This window comes from Zalophus californianus, chromosome 15 (assembly GCF_009762305.2).
Source record: "Zalophus californianus isolate mZalCal1 chromosome 15, mZalCal1.pri.v2, whole genome shotgun sequence".
NCBI classification, from domain to species: Eukaryota; Metazoa; Chordata; class Mammalia; order Carnivora; family Otariidae; genus Zalophus; species Zalophus californianus.
Genome location: NC_045609.1, coordinates 12,764,793 through 12,784,403, shown reverse-complemented (window position 1 = coordinate 12,784,403; position 19,611 = coordinate 12,764,793). Strand labels below are relative to the sequence as shown.

General features: G+C 44.5%; 2 protein-coding genes across 10 annotated transcripts in view; one reads left to right on the top strand and one right to left on the bottom strand.

Annotated features, from left to right (window-relative positions):
• The window catches only part of LYST (lysosomal trafficking regulator), a 177,552-nt gene extending 161,543 nt beyond the window's left edge, over positions 1-16,009 (bottom strand). For 4 of the 8 annotated variants that reach the window (XM_027587622.2, XM_027587614.2, XM_027587664.2 and 1 more), the window contains exon 1: positions 1,845-1,941. The gene's annotated coding sequence lies outside the window, so the exon portion shown is untranslated. Of the gene's footprint in view, positions 1-1,844; positions 1,943-15,044 lie in introns of those variants that run through there. The other 4 variants (XM_035724098.1, XM_027587647.2, XM_027587628.2 and 1 more) reach the window with 4 other exon arrangements.
• Positions 1,559-15,052, top strand: LOC113918821. 2 transcript variants are annotated; one of them, XR_003518695.2, is made up of 2 exons: positions 1,559-1,959; positions 14,860-15,052. XR_003518695.2 is itself a non-coding variant. In XM_027587673.2 (2 exons), the coding sequence occupies exon 1, from the start codon at positions 1,785-1,787 to the stop codon at positions 2,418-2,420; it is 636 nt and encodes a 211-aa protein (XP_027443474.2). In that variant the 5' UTR covers positions 1,559-1,784; the 3' UTR covers positions 2,421-2,461; positions 14,860-15,052. The 2 variants fall into 2 exon arrangements, 1 of the variants encoding a protein (XP_027443474.2); XM_027587673.2 differs by having other exon boundaries at positions 1,559-2,461.
• Positions 16,010-19,611: the final 3,602 nt, after the last annotated feature.

Sequence of the window (19,611 nt, the reverse complement as noted above, 5' to 3'; positions counted from 1 at the left end):
TATTCAAAGGGATGACTCCCCTTCTCACTCAGAGTGTTAGACCAAGTCCGTACAAAGGCCTACAAGGCCTCACCCAACCTGATTTCCCATTCCCGCTTAACTGACTTCATTTCTACCACTCTTACTTTGCTCACTCCACCACAGCCAAATCAGCCTTTGAGCTGTCCCCAAACATGCCCGGACACTCCTGCCTCAAAACTTTTTTTAAGCCTTTTCCCTCTGCTTCAACAGTCTTCCCCTAGAGAGGGGTATGGAGTACCTTCTCACTTCCTTCTGGTCTTGGGCTCAAATGCCATGCTCTCCAGGAAGTCTTCCCTGGCTACCTGTAGTTAAAATTGCAACCCTCTCCCCTTACCCTCCCTCTTTCCTGCTTTTTCCTCTATAGTGCTTACCACTAAATGACATAGCACATATTTTATTATCTGAGATCCCCCACTAGAATGTAAGCTCCATGAAGGAGGGGATAAATATCTGTTCAGAATACTGGCACACAACACATGCTCAGTAAGTACTTACTAAATGTATATACCCTTTTATAGTTCACAAACTGCTTTCATGTAAGTTAAATTATATAACAACTTATTTTCTCCTAGTTCCTCCTCTTCTCCAAATTCTCCAATCTTTAGGCAGTAACAATATGGAGGACAGCAAAGAGCTTTTAGAAAAAAACTTGCTGACTACTTGTAAAGCTCTTTAAAACGGATACCCCATATTAATAACTACATCTATAAAATGAAAGCTCAGAGTCAACATCTTTATTAGCATAAGGTTTCTGGGTGTGGAAGTTTAAAGTAGCAGCAGACCAGCCAAGAATCATCAGGAAGAAAAGCCCAATTCAGTTTGTCCTATCAATCTGTTAAACAAACCCTAGGAAAAATGAGAGTTGAATTCAATGTTCAAGGAAAGGTTGGTCCCTATTCAACACAAGACACAACTCCCTTAAAATTTTCTATCTGCTTAAAACAAACCTCATCAACTACCAAGTGCTGTCACTGGGTGTGTATGGTCTGTTGAGCATATAGGGAATGTTTTGTTTTGTTTAGCCCGATAAGAATTAAGGCTAGGGAGCGGTTCTTAAAGCCTCTGACCCTAGCCCCTCCACTACTAAACAACCCGTTGCCCTCCACACCGTGGGGTCCGGGGCTCTCCCTGGGTTATTTCTGTTTATTCCTACCAGAGGCGAAGGGGCATCTCAGCCAAGGCTCTAGTGATGCCCCGGGACAGACAGCAGATGCCTCAGAGGATCCTCTGGAGAGTCTGTCGCCCCGGCACAGGGTGTCACAGGCATGAGAAAAGCAACAGACCAAGGCACACCGGGGAGATGACAGATGGCTGAGAACCGCGGGACAGGAGCACAAGGAGCGACTGCAAGGGTGGTGGCGCGGAAACTGTCAACTCCCGTCGTCGCCCTGCCAGTCTGGGCCCGGTCGGGGTGGAGGTGGTGCCACGGCATAGGACAATAAATACAACCACGCTAGCAGCAAATCGCCGCCAGCCTACTCGACCTCCGCTCCCCTCGCCCCTCCCGCGCGCCGGGAAATAAAGTTGGTGGCGGGTGGCCGCCGCGAGGGTCCAGAGGGGCAGGGAGGAGCTCCCGCCCGCCGCTCAGCGGCTGTCAAAGGCTGCCCGGGCGCCGTGGGGAGACATCTCGGAGACCCGGAGCCGGGGAAGACGCCCGAGGACGGGCTTGGGGCCGAGTCCCCCGCGCCCTCAGCCCGGGGGCCGCTACCCCCAGCCCGGGCTGACCGCCGCCACCCCCAAACCTCCTTCCCTCCAGGCCACGGATGGTGTCCGGGACCCCAAGCCCTCGGCCGGCGTCATCGGCGCCCAGCGGTCGCCTTTACCTGCTGTGTGGCTGCCGCCGCGCGCTTCCACTCACCGGGAGAATCCCCAGTCGTCGTCGCTGTCGCTGCCGCTGCCGCCGCTGCCGCCACGAATTCCCCACCCCCGCCCCCTCAGGTAACCCAGGAAACCGGGAACACCACCCCCTCCCTTCCCTCGTTCGGACCCAGACCCGTTCGCCTGCGCGTGCGCGCTTTCCCCGCCTCGCGCGTCCCGAGCCCCGCCCGTCGCTGGTAGGGCAGCGTCGACGTCGCAGGCGTGACGCGTGGAACTGCCGAGCCAATGGGGCAGGGAAGGGGGTGGGCCGAGCCTCAGGGCGGGGGGCCTCGGGGTTTCTCCCAGTGCGGGGGAGGCTTGCCTCGGGTCCTCGCCTTGTCTGTACCCTGCGCGGCTGGCTGTGTCGGGTCAGGGGAGAGCGACCATCGTTTGAAAAGCATCAAGCGCTTGCGCAGCGTCCGCTTCCTCTATTCAGCGTAGACACTCGTCCTGTCCTCCTTGTGTGGTCCAGAGGATGGGGGTACAAAAAATATGGGAAGGGGTTGGGAGAGGGAGGAACGGTGACCCACGAGGAAGCCTAGCCAGCCTTCCTCTGGGGCCTGGAAAAAGCCATTTTGCAAAGGTAATGTTACGCTTCTTTGAGAAACGAAGCCACTGTAGATGTAGTTCAGCGCAAATGTGTATTTTTCAATTTAGCTCTCTTCAAACCCTTTTGTATACAGTGTGCACTGTCAACATTATGTACCTTAAAATAGAAGTGCCTCCAGCAGGTGGGAGCCGTAGGTTGAATACAAGGATGTTTTGGCTGCATCACTGAGTGCCTGGCCCAGCACATGGCTGATAGGCTGCTGCCGGCAGCTGTTCAGCATTTTAGAGGACACCCCTGCTCACCACCCCGTCTCTGTGACGGTCCATGTGTGGCATGTCAGAGATACCGGGGAAGGTCTTGAACCGGGTTCAAGTCCTACCTAATAATACAAACTATAAGCAAATGCTCTACAAATTGACAGGAATTGCGTTAGAATCAACAACTCCTGTATTTTTTGCACAGGCATCAAGAAATAGAAATAATTCAGGATGTTATGTCTTAAGGCTGTATACCAAATGCAACTCTCATCTGACCCAATGACAAGCAAAGTTGACCCACTGATGTGATTTGAAGCAACTCTTTGGGGAAAATTCTGCACTTTAAAATACTCCCCACTGATGCTTAAAGTTCAACCATTAAGCAGTTCGTAACTTTGGGCAGAGGTTGCCCACTTCCTCTGGCAATCTGTTAGAATGCAAATACTCCAGGGATGCACAACAACCAAAGTCACTAACAAATTAGTGAAAGCGATGTGTTAGGGAAATCACTACTCATTTAACAAATATGTAATGAGCACCTACTATGTGCTAGGTACCCTGCTAGGTGCTGGAGATACTTTGGTGAATTTCCCTGAACTAAAAGAGGAAGAGGAAGCCAAACTTGACCTGTTTCACAGTTTTACCTAACAGTGAACCTATTCTTATTTTCACATCAACTTTTACCCACTATCTTAAAAACATCTTTTTTTTAATAGACAAGTCGTAGAAATGATAAGTAACGATCCAGTTTCTGTTTCTCTTGAATGCAAGATAATTGATGATCATGATTTTGTTAAAGCCTAACAGAATTAAACAGACTTTGTATTACAACGGTACACAATTAGCCCTCAAAGTATTATTTATTTGTAAAAGGCACAATGTCATTTCTGACTATTCTTTTCTCTGTATATCTGTATAACCAAGCTACCACAGTATGAACTTTGTTCAAACGTATCTTAGAACATGGATATTTAGTATACATAATTAGATAAAACTTAACTCAAAGGATTTCAAATGAGCACAAGAAATGTGTAACCACATACATTCAATAGAAGAAAGAAAAAAGAAAAAGTGATAGATATATAGAAGGAAGCCTTACTTATGTATGTATCACCCTTTGGAAAACTTTGTAAGTGGGAAGTTCTCCAGATAATTTGACTCAAATTGATTCTAAAATCAAGCTTTTAAAAGATGCAGTTAATATACATTTGACTCTTGAACAACACAGGAGCTGGGGTGGTGACCCCTGTGCAAAGAACTTCTGACTTCCCCCCAAACTCAACTATTAATAGGCTACTGTTGACTGAAAACCTTACATGTATTTTGTATACTGTATTCTTAAAGTAAGCTAGAGAAAAGAAAATGTTAGGGAGAAAACTATGAGGAAAATACATTTATACTAGTGTATTGTACTTACTGAAAAAAAAATCCGTGTATAAGTGGACCTAGGCAGTTCAAACCCATGTTGTTCAACGGTCAAATGTAAATGTGCATTCCTCATTACGTACTCACCAAAATGCCTTAAAATAATAATTTCATGACTACATGGATATATAAATCAGACCATGTCACACCTCTGCTCAAAACCCTGCAATGGGGGCGCCTGGGTGGCTCAGTGGGTTAAGTGTCTGCCTTCGGCTCAGGTCATGATCCCAGGTTCCTGGATCAAGCCCCACATTGGAATCCCTGCTCAGCAGGGAGTCTGCTTCGCCCTCTGCCCCTCACTCCCCTTGTGCTCTCTCTCTCTCTCTCTCCAATAAATAAATAATCTTAAAAACAAAAACCCTGCAATGGTTCTTCCAGTTAACCCAGGTAAACACCAAATTCCTGAGAAGGACCTACAGAACTCTACACCACCCAGATCCCCACAACCTCATCACTTCCTACTCTCCCATCCCTGCAGACCTACTGTTTACCAAACATTGCAGACACCAAACGTCCTGCCTTCAGGCCTCTGCACTAGCTGTTCCCTCAATGTGAAATGCCTTTTCTCCAGGTAGCCACATGTAGAACTCTCTCACCTCTTCTATCTTTGCTCAGATTTCACCTTCTCCGTGAAGTCTATCTCAACATTGTCCTTAACCTTGATAAGAGGAGACTCTGCCCTAAGCCCCACACTTGAGTGTCCCTCATATCACAAATGCCATATGTTATGGATGGAATTATTCCCCCCCCCAAAGCATATATTGAAGTCAAAAGCCACAATGGGACTCTGTTGGGAAATAGAGCCTTTAAAGAGGTAATTAAGGTTAAATAAGGTCATAAAGGATAGAGCCCTCATCCAATAGGACTGGTGTCCTTATAAGAAGGGGAAGAGACACCAGAGCTTCCCACACCCACACAGAGGAAAGGCCATGTGAGGATGCAGCGAGAAGGCAGCTACTCGCAAACTGGGAAGAGAAATCTCACCAGACACCAGCCCTGCTGGCACTTTGATCCTGGACTTCCAGCCTCCAGACTGTGAGAGACTCTATCTGTTCGAAGTCGCCCAGTCTGCAGTATTTTGTTAAGGCAACCCTAGCAGACTAATACACCCTCCAAAATAAGTTTAATAAGAACGTACTACACAACTTACACATCCATTATATTCATTTTTATCATCTCCCGCATATAGATTTCATGAAGACAGCCACCTCTGTTCTGTTTATGATGTATTCCAAGTGCCAGGACACTACCTGTCACACAGCAAGCACTCAGCAAAATTTATGGAATGAACAGTTTGAGACAAGTTGGTTTCAAGTCCAGTAAATATCCAAATAGTTTATCTTAATTTTAGGTGAGGTTTGAAACTTCAGTGCCCACTGCACTGTACTGGAGCAGCAATGGATTTTTGAAGAAGTGGTAGAGAGGATGCAGGGCTTTCATTTTTGTAACAGTAACATGGTCGAAATTATCTAGATTTCCACATTTGACTACAGACGGAGCAATTGCAATATCGAAAAGTTAGGCACTTGGGTGGCTCAGTTGGTTGAGTGTCTGCCTTCAGCTCAGGTCACGATCCTCGGATCGAGCCCCACGTTGGGCTCTCTGCTCAGCGGGGAGTCCGCTTCTCCCTCTCACTCTCCCTCTGTGCTCTCTCTCTCTCACTCTCAAGTGGATAAATAAAATATTTTTAAAAAATTATAGGGGTGCTTGGGTGGCTCAGTCGGTTGAGCATCCAACTCTCAGTTTTGGCTCTCACAAGCAGTGACAGTGGAGGGTGATGAGAGTGAGGACCGTGTCATGCACGGGGATTCCTAGGGCACCGGGGAGGGACATCCATCCCCCCACTGCACACTGCACATGATCTCAGGGTCATTGGATGGAGCCCCACATGGGGCTCTGCACTCAGTGGGGAGTCTGCTTCTCTCCCTCCCCCTCCTTATGCACTCACTCTCTCAAATAAATAAATAAATAAAACCTTTTTTAAAATCACAGATATACAAATTTAGTTTTGGAGTGCTTTATGTTATATTAGGATGTATATGACGCTTTTTAAAAAATGTGCTTTTTAGTAGGCACCTTAAAACTTATTGAAGTCAGTTCTTCATGTCTCCATTAAGTTGTTTAACAACATTTGGTCCTTCTTTTTGCAAAACTTATCAGATTAGGTTTCAATAAGATTTCTTAATGTAATTTTCTCTACTAAATCACTGCTAACTTTTTTAAATTCCCCAAAGTATGTATATTTTACTTGAAGAACTCTTATGTCGTTACATTACAAGATTTGGTAAACATCAGAAATACTTTAGTGAGGTGCTTTTTACAGTCAGTTAGAAGTGTTAAAACAACCTAAACCTTTCTTCTTTGTTGTGGAAACTTCATGCTGAGTGTGTCTTAGTGTCCCACTTTCCTGTGTAGGAAAGACGTACTTGTGGGCAAAAGTGTCATTAATTCTCAAAAAAGTTTTTTTTTCTTTTTAAATTCTGAACTGTCTTTCTGCTTAGAAGGAAAATACTTGCTGTAGTAATAAATGCAAATGTTACGACAAATACACAATATAGAAAATGAAAGTCTTCTGTGAACTTATCCCAGAAATAGGCACTAGTAAGTGATGTACATGTCCACGGACACACACACACACACACACACACACACACACACACACACAGAGCTATAAAGTTGTCACAATCATTGAAAAAGGAGGAATTTGAATCCATTATTGAGCATAATTCTTACCCAAGGGACTTACTTGCCATTTCTTATTTTAACAGTTGATATTTGTCTGTCTTAATTCTCAATATGTTCTCGCGCTCAACAAGTTTATGATGAACTTTGAGTTGTAACCTGCTTGAGCTATTTATTTTGGAAGAGCAAATTAAGTCCGTCCTACACAATAGACAGGCTAAGAAGTGGAAAGAAATTAAGAAATGTTATAAAAAATGCATGTTTGCTATCCATTGCCAAGAGCCCAGGGGATCATGGCAGATTAAAAAAATCACAAGAACCCTCTAAAGCTCACGGTATCTCATTTAGAAGACCGGACAAATCTATCTGCAAGTTCACAGGGCAGAATATCACTTGACCAGTTCAAAGCAAGGGTTGGAAAGGGCTAGTCAGATTCAAAGTGTGGAACAGGTAAAGATCTATTTGTGTTTCACTGCACACTCAAAAAAAAAAAAAAACACAAAAACCCTGCTACAGAAAAAGATTCTTAATACGTATACTTTCTCTATAATTTCATATACACCATGATTTTGGACCACTTAAAAAAAAATCTCTAACTCTACCTAATACCAGACATAGAATCCACCAGTAATGTTGTTAGATTGATCCATTATTTCAGGCCTTGATTCAACTACAGGGTATTTTCCATGTACTTGCAATGTCTAGAGGCTTTGGGATACAAAGGTAGAGGAAAGACCTGGGACTGCCAGGGACCCCAGACAGGAAGACAAGCAGTGACAGTGGAGGGTGATGAGAGTGAGGACCGTGTCATGCACGGGGATTCCTAGGGCACAGGGGAGGGACATCCAACCCCAGGTCTGCGATCAGAAAAGCAGACTCAGGCAGGCCAATTTTTCCAACGTACGCCTGTAGTGCCCCTGTCTAGACTCGTCAAATTTTAAAAATGAAAGGAGTGTTGTGAGTTTTTCACAAAGTTAAGTTTATTCAATTCACAAAGTCCCCTTCTGAAACTACGGCCTTCCTATTTCTTCAGAATTGAAATAACCTTCCTTTAGGATTTGACAATCATAGCCATGTGTATGTTCAATGTCCTTTCTTGACAAAGCGATTGGCAATTAAAGAGTTGGCAAGCTGATTGGTCCCTGAAAGAGTTTGTTGCTCTGTTCTTTTTGTTGATGTGGTGGCTGTTATTATTATTGTTGTTGTTGTTATTGTTTTAGCTGTCTATAAAATCCACGTGTCCGGAAGCCACTGATAGCGAGGACAGGCCTGGCAGAGTGTTCTGGGGCCATGCTCCTCCTCGGACCGGCAGAACTTCTCACCTGGACACATGAGAAATCCAGGATCTCAGTCCACAGCCCCAGACTTACTGAGTCATACTTGGCATTTCAACAAGATCCTCAGATGATTTATATGCACATGAAAGTTTAAAAAGCCCCACTCCAGAGGGGGGCTTAGCATTTGTACAAACTGATGAGGGAGATCACGGTGACTGGAAGATCCTTCCCAAACTTGAAAGAGTAAAGGCCATGTTTCAAGGAGGATGAGGGTGATGTTGGCAGGGCAGGCAGGAGATTGGGTGATGATTAATATTTTCCCTCTGCACCAACTGTACCCATATAGATAACTGCTCCATGTTTCATCCTGGTCGTCTTATTTTTTATTTTTATTTTTATTTTTAGAGAGGGAAGGGGTAAGGGGGAAAGGGAGAGGGAGTCAGAGAATCTTAAACAGGCTCCATGCCCAGTACAGGGCCCGACACGGAACTTGATCTCACAACCCCAAGTTGATGACCTGAGCCAAAATCAAGAGTTGGGCGCTTAACTGACTGAGCCACCCAGCACCCCCATCCTGGTCATTTTAAATTAAGCCATGTTCCATATTGCTTACATTGCTCAATCACTTGTTGCAAAACCTCAAAACACAGGTTAAACTCTTGCGGGGCAAATAAATATCTTGGGCCTCTTGGGTGGGCAGATAGTGGGATGCATCATAACTATAATAACAGGTCATGCCGACTCTCCAGAATGACTGGTGAAGAGTCTGTTTTAATGAGGACCAGACATCAAAGAATAAGGTTTACCCTGAGCCAGGGTGCTGCTATATCACATGAATGGAAGGAGCCCTGTCCCACCTAACAGCTTTGCCATCTTGGTTAGACTTCATCCTATGCTAGCATAAGGCTGCATTGACTGTACAAGAGGCACGTGGTAATTACAAGTTAAGATATAAATTAAAGTATGCATTTTCTCTCTCTTATCTACCCAAAGAGAAAGTATATCCCAAGTAAGTGTGACAGACAAGCAAGAACACAATCTCAGATAGTCTTCCTTAGTTTCCCTTCCTCCCAGTAACTATTCTTATTCTTGTTATTTGTTAGTCTTCTCAAATGCACTTTGAATTTATTATGTGGTGAGGACTCTATTTTATCTTTTTGTGTTCATTTTGAGCAGTTAGAGGCTGCTCAATAAAATTTTCGAGTAAACGAGGAAGATAATGATACAGAGGAATACAAGTAGCTAGAAGGATTTTCTATGACCGATAGTCAGTCATGGTCAACAGTTGTTAGAGGTTATGTATCTTTTATACTTCAGGAGATTTTATTTAAATCCTAATTCTGGTGCCTGGAATATCAGAATATTTATATCTGTGTGCATTCTGACGTGGCATCCTATTCGTTAGTAAAAGCACTGTTTTATGCAAAGAGAAATCAAACTTATAAAAATTACATAATTATTTCCCCAATTCACCATGTAAACTAATCTGAAAGGTATAGAACTGTCATATATTTGGAATCAGAACTGAATATTAATGCAGTGTGCACTCCTCTTGAGCCTAAGCTATGTTTACCTATGGAATTCAGATAGTGGGAGTTGTAGGGGTCCCGGTGGGACCCTCCAGGAATAGATCTGCATGAGTGAGGGAAGAGCATTCTGGAGAAGTCAGTACACAGGCTCCTTGAATAATAAAACTTGGGTTGCAGAGGCAAGGGATGATTGTACGTATGGCACAGTGTCTGATATTCAAATTTGATCCCCACCAGCATCCTAGATCTAGCTCTAAGTCCTGCAATTCAAAGATATTTAAAAGGCATCTGAGGTTAAAAATGGAAAAGCCTGTTTGTGTAGAATCCGTGGTCCCAGGTAGCACTACATTAGAATCTATGCAACCAAGTAGTCATATCAGAGAGCAAAGAATGGCCCCATGGGGGCGGGGGGCTGCAGTGCGTCAGCCGCAGAGGGAGGTCACTTCATCAGATGTTTGCCTCGAGTCTTGGATCGTAGCAAAAACCTTTCTCCCTGACCAGCTTGGGCTGGCACCAGAGTAATGCAGGAAACACAGGGCTCCACAGGAATCTAGGAAACACAGGGCTCCACAGGAACCTAGAATTCATTTTGGAAGCCCTGACTTGGGGCCAATTTTGTGTTTTTAATGCGGCTATTCCATGAGCAAAGTTCTGAGAAAGCTGTATGACTTAGCAGAATAGATGCAGCCCAGGTGTGCCATCTTGTTGAAAATAAAATGTAGAACCTGTTTGAAAGTACACCGTCTGACACAGAAAAGTGGTCTGAAACACACAATAATACTGGGGGAAAACTGCAGACATTATGTCAGAAAATCAATCACTGAAATAGGAAATGAAGACTGGGTGTTTCTAGATTCTAGGACTCTGAGAAAATAGTTTATCAGATACAACATATTAAAGCATCACTGTGAACTGCAAAGGACCTTAAATAAGCAAGCATCTAAAAATATCTGGGCCCATTTAATAATGTAATCTTCTGGATTTTTATCCATAAATTAAAAATACATATACATCATCCCGTCACTTCCCATGTGTCCGTGCGGTAGTATAGCTGAGTCAGCAGAACCCCAAGGCAACATCCCAGGAGCAGGTAAGCTCAGCCTTCAGAGGGATGAGGACTCCTGGCCAGGAGATGGTCTCCCCAAAACGCATCGCCTCCCTGGGCAAGGGGGAAGTGACTGTGGCGAGCAACTCTGCCCCTGTGGGTGGATTTCATGGCCAGTGTGCAAGCTGCCATTTGACTCTCATTCTCCCAAATTCTGCAATTTCTGAAAGATACTCCCCTTTCCATCTTACCCTCCCTTCCCCCAAATCAGACACACTCTCCCAAAGAATCAGACACCAGCAACTGGAAATAAAAAGAATGATTACAGCTCTGCTTCTGCGAATGCTGTTCATACAACCCAAGTGTCTCCTCCAGACATTAGAAACATCTGCCAAGAACGTGAGGTCACCAAATCAGAATAATAGATGACCAGGAAATGTTGCGTAAAGCACCACCTCAAGGTCATGCGCCCCTCAGGATAACCTCCCCTGACTTGTTCCCTGCTCAGCTTATGGTGCCGTTTCTGGAACTCTGCTGCCGACTGATAATTAGGTCTACTACAGAGCAAGGGTTTCCTGATGGGATACAGACAACATGTATTTACTGGCAGGTGTACCTCCGCTCCTGGTTGGAAACCCGGCTTCGAACTCTGAACTTGGGAATGGATACAGCCAACTTAGGCAATCTAGTGGCCTGGGCTCTTTACCTGTTGAAGCAGCTACCAGGCGAGCAGCTATCCTACCCACTATGGCTGATTCTTAACAAAGAGAAATGGAATCAGAACATCCACCACTGGGGAGGATGCACTGGTGGGTGTGTGGGGAGTTCCCAAAATCTGATAGAATCAAGTCAGATATATAAGAGAGGTCTTCAAAAATAAGCTGAATCCGTGGCCGCTGGGCACTGGGTTGGCCAAGGAAGTGGGAAATGGTTGAGTGCCAACAATATTCACCTCAGGTGCTCCTGAATGGCACCCTCCGAGGCAGCCTAATCAGATGCTTGAGAATTAGTGTGACAAGCACCATTTAAAGGGAAAGAGAACAGAGAAAGAACATTTGCCTCCAAATTGATAGTCTTTTGTCTTAACACCATGCATTGCCCTCATCTTTTCCCATGTACTTTGAAATGCGACCCTTATTTCACACTAAATTCCTTCCTATTTTCCAGGCCGTTTCTGAACTCTCTAGAATAGAGAAATACAGATCCATAAATGGGAAGCCCTGAAAAGGGATCTTAGTTGTTGGAAGAAGCACTGTCTAATTTTTTCCCCACTTTGATTTAACTATTATGTTTGCAGCACTGGGCCTTCTACCTTGTACACACAAGTGATGGATTATATCACCCGAATCCCATAATTGTTCCAAACAGGGATTGTTTTTCCTGACTGCTTCTTCAATTGCTGGGAGTGAAGAGGGAGGAACGGAGGAAGGGAGAATACATCCCAGTCAATGTTAATTTATCAGTCTATATGGGGAAAAAAAACCAAAACAGTAGTCTTGCCTTATACTCCCTTGCCTTCTGGAGAAGTCCTTCTGAAAACCTGGAGGAGAGGAATGTCGTTTGTAAGATCTGAAAGTAACTTGGTTGGTCAGTTCTTTGAAGGCAAGGAAGCTGTGTTGATTTATGTCGCAGTAAAAGTGTCATAATTTGGCACCAACATTGGTAACAGTGAATATAAAGACATCTTTGGCACACTGGTACTGAGGCCAGAAATAAGCATGTGGAGTAGGCTAGAATATTCTACCTGCAGGTTTTCATAAAAACTCGTGCCAATACTGCTCAGATGGAATGCACACATAAAGTGTAGGACTTACCATCTATTTTTACCAAGAGTATTTTTTTTTTAGAATTTTTTTATCATCTTGGCTCAGGGCTTTCTTTCTCTGTGCCTATTCCTTATTTACAAGAACCACTCTCCTCAGCTGTCACGTTTTAAAATCCTGCCAGCTACTTTCTTACCCGTTACTCCTCCGATGTCCCTGGAATTCTGCTTTCTACTCCCAAAGATTTTTTTTTTTTAAATCTGAATAGGAATGATCAAGTATTGCTGTACTCTACCGTTTAAAGAATTCCATTTAACTTCCTTTGAGAGATGAATAGGAATCCTATCAACCTGCTAAAAATGTCCTGGGGTGCCAGTCCCTGCGATAATTTGGATGATCTGTGTTTGTGTGTTTGCTTTGAGCATTTGGATTGCTCTTTTCTCATGAATGTACAGGGATGTTTGTTATTTTACTGATGGTAGAATCAGAGCCTAGAGAACCGGTAACTCACTGAAGAGGGTGGGACAGGGCTGGAACTCAGGATTCTTGACTCTATACTCCCAAGCAGGTCCTAACCAAGTAGCAACTGCCAAACTTACTAACTGGATTTCTTGAAAGGATTTTCTTAGAAGAATCTTGCCAGAGTCTAATTTTAGAGTTCAAGTGTTATTAACACTTACATGTTTCAAGCGGTTTGCAACTTCTCTATATGGGAAACATACTTTACTGCAGGGTAGAGTCTAATATTCTTTGCACGGTCTTTGCATGGCTACATTCTTGTATTGAAAATGAACACTTACCATGCACAATTACCTTCGAGAGAAAAAAAGATACAAGTTAGAATGATCATATGATCCAGCAAGCCAGTCATAAAGGGAACTATATTATTGTATGATTCCACTAATAGGAGGCACCTAGTTTGGTCAAATTCATGGAGACAGAAAGCAGAATTCTGCTTGCCAGGAGCTAGGGGAAATGGAGAGTTAGTGTTTAATGAGGACAGTTTTAGTTGGGGATGACAAAAAGTTCAGAGACGGATGGTGGTGATAGTTGCCCACCAATGTAAATATACTTAATGTCACAGAACTGTACACTTCAAATGGTAAAAATGGTAAAGATTAGTGTCATATATAGTTTATCTCTCTCTCTCTCTCTCTCACACACACACACACACAGAGAGAGAGAGAGAGACAGACACACACCCCAGAAGACAGAACGATTAACCTTGATCTGGAAAGAGAGGGAAGGAGAAGTCTTCTCAGAGGACATGGCTTTGTCTTGAAAGATGAGGAGAGGTGTGGGAGGTAGGACAGAAGAAAAAGATATTCTGGGCTGAGTGAATAACGTCAGAAAGTAATAAGGCAATTGCAAGGTCATATTCCGGGAACAGCAAGTAGTCCAGGCGCCTGGGTACTTGCAGGTAAGTTACAGCAGATGAAGCCACAATGGCAGGGTGTGGGGGCAGATCGTGAATGCTCCTGCGTGCCCTGCAAGATGTTTGGGCTTTATTCTGCAGGCAATGGGAAGCCACTGGAATCCTTTAAGCTTGAAGACATGACCAAGCTTGCATTTTAGAAAGATAATGTTTGGCAGTTGTGTGAGGAATGGATTGGAGGGGAAAGAGATGAGAAGCAGGGACTCCAGGGTAAGACTATTGTGATAGCCCAAGGGAAAGATCACGAGGTCCCAGCTGAGAGGTTGTGGGAGGGGAGGGGCAGTTCAAGGGGACGTGGGAAACATTGAGAAGTGCGGAGAGTGGAAGCTAGTGGAGTGGAGGATAGCTCCCAGGCTTCAGGCTTGGCTTCATCCATACCCCCAGCCAGGCTGACCCACCCACAGGCTCTCCAGGTCCCCGGGCTCAGAACAATTACTCAAGACCCACACAACCAGGATCCTAACTGGGGCTTGTTCTCACCTCCCAATCTCTAAAATCCGGACTTCCACGCTATCTTCAGCCCCCTCCCAACTGGGTGGGCATTCTGGCTACCCTTAGCATTCCTTCAAATCTCATCCAGTCTTCCCCTTCCCCTACAACTCCAGCCATGGGATTTCTTACTTGTCCCTTCATAATTCCCCACTCCAGTCCTTAGCTCTGTGCTCATTCCCTCTTCCTCACGGACCAGTCTCTGGCCTCCAAGATTGGGGGCAGGGAGGGATGTGAAATCTCCCTAGCATAGATTAGGGATATCATAGAGGCTGAAGATTAGACAGGGCTAGCAGTACGGGGTAAGAGAGAGAGAGAATGAGTGCACTTGGGGGTCTGCTGGGTTTGAGGCACCCGAGAGTCCATCTGCACCCATTTATTAAACTAGTCCTTGTAACTATGACGTGCCCCAGACAAACCATGTCCATTTCCTGGCATCTAAGAATCAGAGCTGCAGTCTTTCTGGTGAGGGTCTTTGGCTCAGCCCACTCCAGAGGAGTATCTCCACTCTCCTTCTCTTTCTGCACAGTATCTGGCCACTCTCTGAGCAAGCAGCCTGTAGGAACCAGCTCCTGAGAGCACCGGCACTGCCAGGAACCCATCTGCTAATCACCTTCCTCAGTGGTTCTAAAGCTCTCAGCCTGTCCGCATCCGGCCCAGAGCAGCACGCATGCTTAGCTGGCACCGGGAAGTCTCAGAAACACGTTAACCTACCTGCACGGTGATTCCCTTCTTCAGGGGAGCAAGGAACTCTTCCCTTTGGTAGCCCCACTGCAGGCTAATTAGCAACCATCTACTCGGTCAGCTGCAGGGAAACGGGTCTCCTCCATGCTGCGAAGCAAGCTTGGTCACTTGTTTGCAGTTAACTGCTGGCTTCCGTTCAGCTGACTTAGGGAAGGATCATTCTTCTGGCATCATAAGAACATGCACAGTTGAGGCAAACAGCCAGAGCGATGGCAGAGGCAAATCCTGCGGCACTGACTGATGTCACCGGAGGAAGATACGGGAGCAGATGGTGAAGGCAGTAGCTCCATGTACCACAAGAACCTCAGAACCCAGCCCCGCCATGGAAGAATGGATAAGCTGCTGAAAGAGGCAATGCACCAAACACTCTGGGGCTGGAGCTACTCTCATCCAAGCCAAATCGTCATTGGAAATGGCTTCTTGTCTGCCCGAGGCTGCTTTTGCATTTGGTGATGGAGCTAGGCAATCTCTGTATTGCCAGAAAGGCGAGTGGCCCTATGCTCCCCCCCCGCCCCCCCCCCCCCCCCGCCAGCTCTTTGGCAGGTGGCCACACTCGGATCACATGGGGAATCTGGCAAATCAAGTCCAATTCCTTTGCAGGGGAGCTTCAGCAAGGATTTCCAGTTAGTGATTTCGTGATTCCTATGAGTCACAGCGCCCTGATTCTCCTGCAGAGGGGGAAGGCCTAAGTTTGTCCCCAAGAGGATCATCATTACTCTTGGTTTGAGAATTCTGCAGTCTTTGGAGGACAGAGGACCAAGCTAACCATAAGAGTGAGAATCCCGAGCCTAGCTACTGCCACCAACCGCCTGGTTACAAACTTTTACCCAACTGGTGGTGCAGATTTTCGCCCTTCCCTTGTGCTGACATCTGGCTCTCTCCTTTTTAAAGCTGCTATTATTTCTTGTTCAAAATTTTGATTAAAAATAAATAAATCATAAAATGAAACAACATTTTGATGAAAAACTGCTCTCATCTTTTAAATCCCACACCTATTTCTGAATGGATTTCTGAATTTATAGTTTTATTACCAAACCCATGTGTAGGTACATATAAAAACAATCAGTTGCTCCCCTTTATTGAGCATTTAAGCCAGGGCCTGGGCTAGCACTTTACAAGCATTGTTGAATTTAATCTTCACAATAATTCTGCCAGGGAGGTATTTTGTTCCCATTCTATAGATAAGGAACCTGAGACTTGCCCAGTGTCACACTGCTTTTAAACGGTGGTACCAGCACTCGAACCCAGCCCTGTTTCACTTCCAATATCATGCTCTTAACTACAGACTAGACTGCTGTGTGTGCGTGTTTGATACATATATGTATCCATAGACATCATAGTAGATGTCAAGTAAATATTTGTTGAGCTACTATTATGCCTTATCTGTATTTGCTCAGAACTCTTAGGGCTGTTGCTGTACTGGAAATTGATGCTAATCATATTATTTCCTGGATGAGAGCTAAAGAAATTCATATTATCACATCATGGCTGAGCCTAGAACAATGGCTATTAAAGTGGATGCTTATAATAGATATTACCACATTACTTACGGTTCTCAATTTCCACGCCTGGCTGAGCACTCAAACACCTGGCACCGTCTTTATAATTAGTTCCTAACAAATAACTGTCAGTGTATTCTGAGATGTTATGTGCCGTGTGTGTGTTAGGTCCTTGATAATGAATGGTGATCATGATTCTGCCCTGTGATGTCTATTACCGTCGGGCCACGTAATTCCTCCAGCCACGCTCAGTGACATGAAGTGTAGATGACTTATTTGCCATCCTTGTATCAGGTCTAGTATGACTCAGGGACACACACCCAACAGAGATGTAAGGGTCAAAGGGACCGAAAAAAAGTTCTTTATCTTTCCAACAGGAAAGCCATCAGAAAGCTATAGAAATAAAGTCTCTAGGAAAATTCTTCTTACCTTGAAAAGTTTGTTGGCTTGTTTCACACTGTGACACATACAAAAAGCCCCAAAGTATTTTGATACCTTAAAGACATCCCTTGGGGCACCCGGGTGGCTCAGTTAAGCATCTGAGTTCTGCTCAGGTCATGATCCCAGGGTCCTGGGATTGAGCCCGGCGTCTGGCTCCCTGCTCAGCGGAGAGTCTGCTTGTCCCTCTCCCTCTGCCCCTCCCCCTGTTCATTCTCCCTCTCTTTTTTTCAAATAAATAAATAAAATAAAATAAAAAATAAAGACATCCTCTCCAACTGTGACTTGCATTTATCATGATGTTCCCTGCCTCATTTAATCCTACCACAACTTGATGAACCGAATTAATGTTTTTCTCATGGAAGCTTTCTGGAGAAAATATATCTTTGAACTTAGAGGCTCTGGTTAATGAATAGGCTGCAAATGATTCATTTGGAAGACAGAGTACCTTTACAGGTTGCTACCATTTGTTAAACATTCTTCTGATGCACAGAGTGACATCAGTGGCTTGAAAAACTTGATGCAGCGTCCAAAATGCCTGACTGACATTTTCAGTAGCAGTGATCCTCTCTTAGAGGTCCTGATTTTGCCAGATAAACAGGTCAGTTAAGTCAAAAACAGGAAGTTAGATTTACCCTAAGATGCTTCTAACTCTGCGCAGTTCTATTATTCTACTACTAATACTGCACTAAGTGGGACTCAGGGAGTATGAAAGAGTTAACTTCCTAAAGGTGTGGTATTCATTTTATTTGTTTAGAATTTCTTTTTTAACAGGGGGAGGGGCAGAGGGCGGGAGAGACAGAAGGAATCCTCAGACTCCCCACTGAACCCAAAGCCCAAAGAGGGGCTTGACTCAGGGTTCAATTCCAGGACCCTGAGATCATGACCTGAGCCGAAGTCAGATGCTTAACTGACTGAGCCACCCAGGTGCCCCTATCCTGCCATGGGATAGATCTAAAACATAAACATAATAAAATATAGCGTATTTTAAGATTGAAAATACAATAGGGGCTCTGTAAATGGGTGAATATAACCAGTTAACTGAGATGAGCTGATTATTATAGCTGGGCTATGAATTTGGCCCAGATTCCTGGTAACCAATGCAAAAAGGGAAATAGGATGGGTATAAGAAGGTCAGACCCCCCCAAAATATGTTTTTATCTTTTATCTGATAAAGACAAGTGGTATTAAATTGGCATTAAATTAATTGGCATTAGATTCAAGGAGGAATAAGCCATTTATCCCTAAAGCGTTAATGTATTCTTTAAAAAACATCAACAGGAAAACATAAAACTCATTAAATAGTTACCCTCCTTATAAGTTGTCTGCTATTATTATCAGAGATGAGAGAGAATGGAATATCAAGACTATGCCACAAGTTATCAGGAGGGGTGAAATGTAGAGAAAGCCTCAACTTATCACTCACAAGACTTCAGCATATGTTCATGCCATTTGAAAGGGTTGAGTGACCATTTGGATGGAGAGACATGGGGATGACTACCTGCTGGGGTGGTGTGTAGTGCACAACTGCACAGAGAGGACTGAATGACTCAGACTCCTCTCAGAGGAATCCTGTTTCCTGATTCTCGGAACTACCATCTCTCATCCCCACCATCCCACCTGCGAGAATCCTTTCTTGCTATAAAAATGACGGACTCAGGGGCACCTGCGTGGCTCAGTTGGTTGAGCGTTCAACCCTTGGTTTTGGCTCAGGTCATGATCTCGGGGTGGTGGGATTGAGCCCCGAATTGGGCTCTGCGCTCAGCATGGAGTCTGCTTGAGATTCTCTCTCCCTCTGCCCCTCCCCCCCCGCAAGTGCACACACACTCTCAAAAAAAAAAAAAAAAAAAAAAGGTGGGGGGGACTTGGCAGTTTCTCAAAAACTTAAAGCATACAATCCAGCAATTCTATTTCTGGGTATATGCCCCAAAGAATTGAAAGCAGGAACTCAAACAGGGATTTATATACCCATTTTCATAGTAGCATTATTTACAATAGTCAAAAGATGGAAGTAGCCCAAGTGTCCACTGATGGATAAATTGATAAATAGAATGTGGTGTAGCTATGCGATGGAATATTATTTGGCTTTAAAAAGAAAAAAAAAATTCTGATGAATCTTGAAGACACTATGCTGAATGAAATAAGCCAGGCACAAAGGGACAAATACTATATGATTCCACTTATATGAAGCACTAGAATGGACAAACTCATACAGACAGAAAGTAGAATGGTGCTGTCTAAGGGCTAGGGTTGGGGAGAATGGGGGCGTTATTGTTTAATAGGTACAGAGTTCCGTTTGGGAAGATGAGAAAGTTCTGGAGATGGATGGTGGTGATGGTTGCACAAAGTTGTGAACATACTTAGTGCCACTGAACTGTGCACTTAAAATGATTAAACTAAAAAAGAAAGAGGGGAAGCCTCAGTGTCCGAGGATGAAAGCTGACCATAGACATTGCCCAAGTTGTGCTCCAGTTAGTAAGTGTACTGGAATTTCCAGTTCAACGCCCTGGGGAAGAAAAGTTCTTCCAGGCTTCTACACTACACATGCTCTCGGGAAGAACTGTCCAGAGAGCTCTTTCTTTGCATCTTGACCTACACAT